This window comes from Salmo salar, chromosome 13 (genome assembly GCF_965601325.2).
Source record: "Salmo salar chromosome 13, fSalSal1, whole genome shotgun sequence".
NCBI lineage: Eukaryota > Metazoa > Chordata > Actinopteri > Salmoniformes > Salmonidae > Salmo > Salmo salar.
In genome coordinates this window covers 15,727,006-15,733,821 of record NC_138303.1, presented here as the reverse complement: position 1 = coordinate 15,733,821, position 6,816 = coordinate 15,727,006, and the positions used below count along the sequence as shown (strand labels likewise).

Sequence of the window (6,816 nt, the reverse complement as noted above, 5' to 3'; positions counted from 1 at the left end):
AGACCTGGACTAAAGCATCTGCCAACTCCTGGACAGTCTGTGGTGCAACGTGGCGTTGGTGGATGGAGCGAGACATGATGTCCCAGATGTACTCAATTGGATTCAGGTCTGGGGAACGGGCGGGCCAGTCCATAGCATCAATGCCTTCCTCTTGCAGGAACTGCTGACACACTCCAGCCACATGAGGTCTAGCATTGTCTTGCATTAGGAGGAACCCAGGGCCAACCGCACCAGCATATGGTCTCACAAGGGGTCTGAGGATCTCATCTCGGTACCTAATGGCAGTCAGGCTACCTCTGGCGAGCACATGGAGTCTGTGCGGCCCCCCAAAGAAATGCCACCCCACACCATGACTGACCCACCGCCAAACCGGTCATGCTGGAGGATGTTGCAGGCAGCAGAACGTTCTCCACGGCGTCTCCAGACTCTGTCACGTCTGTCACATGTGCTCAGTGTGAACCTGCTTTCATCATTGAAGAGCACAGGGCGCCAGTGGCGAATTTGCCAATCTTGGTGTTCTCTGGCAAATGCCAAATGTCCTGCACGGTGTTGGGCTGTAAGCACAACCCCCACCTGTGGACGTCGGGCCCTCATACCACCCTCATGGAGTCTGTTTCTGACCGTTTGAGCAGACACATGCACATTTGTGGCCTGCTGGAGGTCATTTAGCAGGGCTCTGGCAGTGCTCCTCCTGCTCCTCCTTGCACAAAGGCGGAGGTAGCGGTCCTGCTGCTGGGTTGTTGCCCTCCTACGGCCTCCTCCACGTCTCCTGATGTACTGGCCTGTCTCCTGGTAGCGCCTCCATGCTCTGGACACTACGCTGACAGACACAGCAAATCTTCTTGCCACAGCTCGCATTGATGTGCCATCCTGGATGAGCTGCACTACCTGAGCCACTTGTGTGGGTTGTAGACTCCGTCTCATGCTACCACTAGAGTGAAAGCACCGCCAGCATTCAAAAGTGACCAAAACATCAGCCAGGAAGCATAGGAACTGAGAAGTAGTCTGTGGTCACCACCTGCAGAACCACTCCTTTATTGGGGGTGTCTTGCTTATTGCCTATAATTTCCACCTGTTGTCAATTCCATTTGCACAACAGCATGTGAAATGTATTGTCAATCAGTGTTGCTTCCTAAGTGGACAGTTTGATTTCACAGAAGTGTGACTGACTTGGAGTTAAATTGTGTTGTTTAAGTGTTCCCTTTATTTTTTTGAGCAGTATATATTGAAAGCAGGTGCTTCCACAGAGGTGTGGTTCCTGAGTAAATTAAGCTATTAACATCCCATCATGCTTAGGGTCATGTATAAAAATGCTGGGCGGGCTATTATTTTGGCTACCATGGCTATGCCAGTATAGTATGATGATGTTCCCACCCACAGGGCACGAGTGTTCAATGAGAGGTTTGATGAGCATGAAAACGATGTAAACCATATGACATGACCTTCTCAGTCACCAGATCTTAACCCAATTGAAAACTTATGGGAGATTCGGGAGTGACTCCTGAGACATCAATTTCCACCACCATCAACAAAATACCAAATTATGGAATTTATCGTGGAAGAATGGTGTCACATCCCTCCAATAGAGTTCCAGCCACTTGTAGAATCTCTGCCAAAGTGTATTGTAGCTGTTCTGGCTCATGGTGTCCCAATGCCCTATTAAAACACACACTGGGGGCGGCAGGTAGCCTATTGGTTAGAGCGTTGAACTAGTAACTGGAAGGTTGGAAGATCAAATCCCCGAGCTGACAAGGTAAAAATCTGTCCTTCCGCCCCTGAACAAGGCAGTTAACCCACTGTTCCTAGGCCGTCACTGAAAATAAGAATTTGTTCTTAACTGACTTGCCTAGTTAAATAAAGGTTAAAAAAAAAAGTTGGCGTTTCCTTTATTTTGGCAGTTACCTGTATATATAGCCTATTTGCGTTATATTTAAAGGTGGTTTCTTTGTTTGAGGAGCATTTCCTAGGGCTATTTGCAATGACTCAATGACCATATGGCACAAAATGACCAAATATGTTGCAGATAAACTTTTACATATCAAAGCCTGATAGTATCATTAATATAGTCAACCATGACATTGAATAGCCAAACAAACCATAACTCAGAGAGAGAGAGAGAGAGAGGGAGGAGGAGGAGGAGGAGGAGGAGGGCGTTCAAACAATGATGTACTGCGCGGGAAAAGAAGCCCCCACTGGAGGGGGGTAAATGGATGTCTTTTATCTCGAGTTTCCCACATCCTGCAACCAACTAAAAACGAGGCCACCCAATTTGAAAGAATGCATGGTATGCGGCTATTATACATAGCGCTTTAGTGTCGAGTAGACTACTATTGTTCGCCAATTCAAATAAAAACTATAAGGTTAGTTCTCACCTCGAATAGGCGATACACTGCATTGTCCTGAAGTGGAAATAATAGGCTATAGCATATTGTGGGGTTAATACAATAGACCCAAGTTCTTGATGAACTGATACAGAATGAGCTACATTATATCCCTGCGACAGAAGACATATTTGCAACACAACATTTATAAAGCATTTTTTTTAAAGTTACACCAAAAATCCACTGAAATCTCGCTGCATAACATCGCATTGGGATCACACTATATTCCATAATGCATATAGGCTAAACCAACTCTGGCATAGCCTTTTTGGAGTAAAGGATATGTAGTATAATGTAAACAACAGTTTATTTTTTAACAACAAAAATGATGTTCTTATAAAACTATGTTGCATCAAATAAGAACTCCGTAACAGTAACCCTCCATACATTCACGTACAGACTACATCTCGCATGCAAGGAGAGGGGGTAGTTTGCCCAAGTAGATATTGTATTTGTAATTCCTTCCGAAGTGCAGTAAAAAAAAAAAAAAAAAGTGTCTTTATTTTGCCGCGTTTTAATTCCCGCCACGTCTAGTCTAGCCGGTTAGGCTGTTCTTTATTTTAATTCTGTGATTGACGTGTGTTTGGATAGTCTATAATAATTACCATTGGTGGAGAATGACTGGTGGGCGGAGTAAAGAATGACGTTCGACCTTGTGGCTACTCCCATTTACTATAGATATATATTTGTCCTTCCGCTGCCCTTACTCAAATTCAACGAGCCGGTGTCTTAGCGACGCAACGCACTAGGAGCTGGTTTTCTTTTAATTTTACTCACTGTTTACAACTATTGAGGTTGTTAATAGTCATTTTATCATTGGGCTAGTCGTTATTTCCACTCACTGGATACCGAAGCATTTATGGTCAAGGATCAAATACGAGTCTTCACGGGATCCGGATTAGAGAGCATTCCTGACGCATTTTTTTCCTAGCTACAACAACGTGGATCACACGCCCGATAGTGGAACTGTATCCCACGACGGAATATTTGTAGAATAAATCACACATTTCGTGGATTACAGGAATGCTGCTGTCGAAATTAAACTCATTCGCTCATATCTCCACCGTTGATATGCCGGCGAAAATCCAGCTTCAAATTCACCAAGGTTAGATTAAGCTTTTGTTGTTCTCTATAGCTAGTTAGCTAGCTAACGTTAAATGTTAGCTTGCTAACTAGACGCTATATCTAGCTGGGCTCGCAATAACGTTATTGTATTTTAATGAATCGTTTTCCTATTCTTTTATTTCGATTCTTTGCATTCACCCATGTGACATTACACTAGGTTGAAGCTTTGTGTTAACCTTATGTTGTTGTATATTTCCAGGGAAGGAGAGGGAGCCATTTGATAAGGTTTACCAGGTCGGCGCTGTGCTGGGAAGTGGCGGTTTCGGCACCGTGTATTCAGGCACGAGAATTTCAGATGGAGCACTGGTTAGTATTGTTTTCCTTTTGCATTCTTTGAAAATATTGAACGTGTTATACATCCAATTCCGTTAATCTATGCGTTTCTGCATGTTTTCTCGTGTAATTTCATGTTAGAATTTTTTTCTTCTTCACACAGATTGCTGTCAAACATGTGGCCAAGGATCGGGTCTCGGACTGGGGAGAGTTGGTAAGGATGCTTTTGGTTGTGCATTTTAGCTAGTTTAACCAAAGTTATAGTTGTTAAACATATGTTGTACTATTGTCTCCAGAAATTAAATATATTTCTATTTTATTTTCAGCCCAATGGTTCTCGTGTCCCTATGGAGATTCTACTCCTGAAGAAAGTTGGAAATGGAGCTCGGGGGGTAATAAAAATGCTGGACTGGTACGAGCGACCTGACAGCTTTATTATTGTCATGGAACGACCAGAGAACAGCAAAGACCTCTTTGATTTCATCACTGAGAAGGGAGCCTTACCAGAGGAGCTGGCAAAGAACTTTTTCCTTCAGGTTCTTGAAGCCGTGCGACACTGCCACAACTGTGGGGTTGTACACAGGGACATCAAGGACGAAAATATCCTCATCGATCTTCGGACGGGCGAAATTCATCTTATTGACTTTGGATCCGGGGCATTGCTCAAAGACACTGTTTACACCGACTTCGACGGTAAGCGTACCAGTTGATAGACTTTAACCGTATCCCGTTTTAGTGGTTTAATTGAATGTGTTGCTTTGAGCGCCACCCTTTGGAGGAAACGTTTATTTTTACAACTCAAAGTTTGTAAACATTGTCACCTGACTCTCCTCCCACACACACCTGTCATGCTCACTGTCACCTGGCCCCAATAGGAGGTGCAGCTATTGTTTCATATTTTAATCCATAATATCACCATTTATTAAATGTTTTCCCAATCTTTTATTTTTGTACTTGTCCATTTTGAACAGATTCTATTGCATGTGTTCCTAGTGAAATAAAAATAAAAAAACCCTCTATTCAAAGAAATAGACACCTCCATTGAATCTAACACTCATTCTTATTCTTTATATCCACAGGCACTAGAGTGTACAGTCCACCAGAATGGATCAAATACCATCGGTACCATGGGCGGTCAGCCACAGTTTGGTCTCTGGGTGTCCTGCTGTATGACATGGTGTGTGGAGATATCCCCTTCGAGCAGGACGAGGAGATCGTACGAGGCCAGGTGCTCTTCAGACGAAGAATCTCCACAGGTGAGCCCAAATAACTTCAAGAAAACTTCAAACCTAAACCAGTGGAATGTTAGTCATTGTGTGTCCAGTCTAAGAACAGACTGACCGTTATCCCCATTGTTCTTCCAGAGTGCCAGCAGTTGATCAAGTTGTGCCTGTCCCTGAGACCTGCTGAGAGGCCATCGTTTGAGGACATCATCAATCACCAGTGGATGCAGAGCACAGTGTCCTCTGCAGAGCAACGAGATCAGACTGCACAGCATCAGCCCTGAGCCTACTGCCTTCACCACTGTGGTGGCCCAGTGACTGCATGGCTGCGCTGACTGAGACTGGTGGTACACCCAGAGGACTGATGTGGCTGTACACTGAAACACAACATATGTTATACAGAAGGAAGTCATAGATGACTTTTGTTAAATCTCTCTCCCTCTTTCTTTTGTGACTTCATGAAAACCAAAGTCCTTAATGGCTATTTGTAATAGCGAACGCTATTCTCACCCGTACGAAGGACTTGCTCTATAATATTGGCTGTGGTGTGAGACTATGTTCACCAGAAAAAGAGTCCATCCCTACCCATGTGATTGTTCTGCTGAAGGCAAGAACAAGTGGACAGGCTTTGTTACATAACTAGCTACCAACCAGCCACTGTACTCTGTTCTTGCTCACTGGTGAGTGGGAGTCAGAGGAAGCGAATCTAAATGCCTTTGGTGTGAGTCAGATTGTTGAGACCCTGGAAATACTTGAATAAAATAATACTTTTACAAGGCTTTATTTCCTATCTCATAGGCATAGATCAGTAAAGCCTATGCCATATTCCAATGTCAACAGCAACAAGACAACCTCATATGGTGCAAACAATAACCTGAAAACTTACCTCACTTTCCTGCATCCACCTCTGCGCTTTTAACTCCTGTCCACACAGCTACCACTCATCCAGATGTTAATGCACACTGAAATGCAAAGCACCACACTGTAACACTAAATGTCCTGCTCTTTTGTTTGTGTAAACATGTATGTGTCTTTCGCATAACAGGCTAGCGTTGAGGCCATTGTGAATCATATTTATTTGTGTTTTTTCTTTCACTCGAGCTACGTGGAATTATTTATTTATTTAAAGATAATTTTGGCTGTATATTTCATTCCACGGTTATTGAAGGGCCCACAGATTATTTAAATGTATTTTGACCATATTTATGGTTTAAAATCTTCTGAGCAGATGTGTGTGTGTGTGTATATGTGTAAATAACCTTCAAAGCACTTCCTTTTTAATGTAACATTGAACATCTACTGATAACATTTTTTTTGTTACTGTATTTGTCTGATGTGGATGAAATTACTGTTACATGCATCAACTTGTTTTTACCTCTAGTTGTATGATTGTGGCTTGTTTAGTTTTTTCATCCAAATTGTAAATTGTTAAAATATTTTTATACGTTTTTCAATAAATGTTTTTTTTACCTTGACTTTTGTCTCACTGGTTTTATTTCCAATAGATCCTTTCTACCATGAGCCTGGGAAGTCAAATCCAAACACAAGCTAGGGAATAGCTTAAAATCATACTTCACATTTGTATTCGATTGACATGAATGAATAGCAATAGAAGTTGCCACCACCAAGCACTTGCTCAAGAGTTAACATAGCTCAACTCTCATGTGTAAGCAGAAGGGGGTATAGGTCATTACCATATGGCAAAGTTGACAGGGAGACATGGTCCAGATTACATTGCAGTCTTTTGGTAAGACCAGCTAATAAACTTTGATTATGCTCTTATAGGTTTATCTAGAAAGCAGGCTACGTTTAAT

The 6,816-nt window shown here is 42.7% G+C and overlaps 1 protein-coding gene across 1 annotated transcript; it reads left to right on the top strand.

Moving 5' to 3' along the window:
• Positions 1–3,073: 3,073 nt before the first annotated feature.
• pim1 (Pim-1 proto-oncogene, serine/threonine kinase) lies at positions 3,074–6,477 on the top strand. The gene is given in 7 exon segments (XM_014134554.3): positions 3,074–3,486; positions 3,706–3,812; positions 3,943–3,993; positions 4,106–4,472; positions 4,859–5,035; positions 5,144–5,240; positions 5,242–6,477. Coding segments are annotated over 7 exon segments (960 nt in total). The 5' UTR covers positions 3,074–3,404; the 3' UTR covers positions 5,321–6,477.
• Positions 6,478–6,816: the final 339 nt, after the last annotated feature.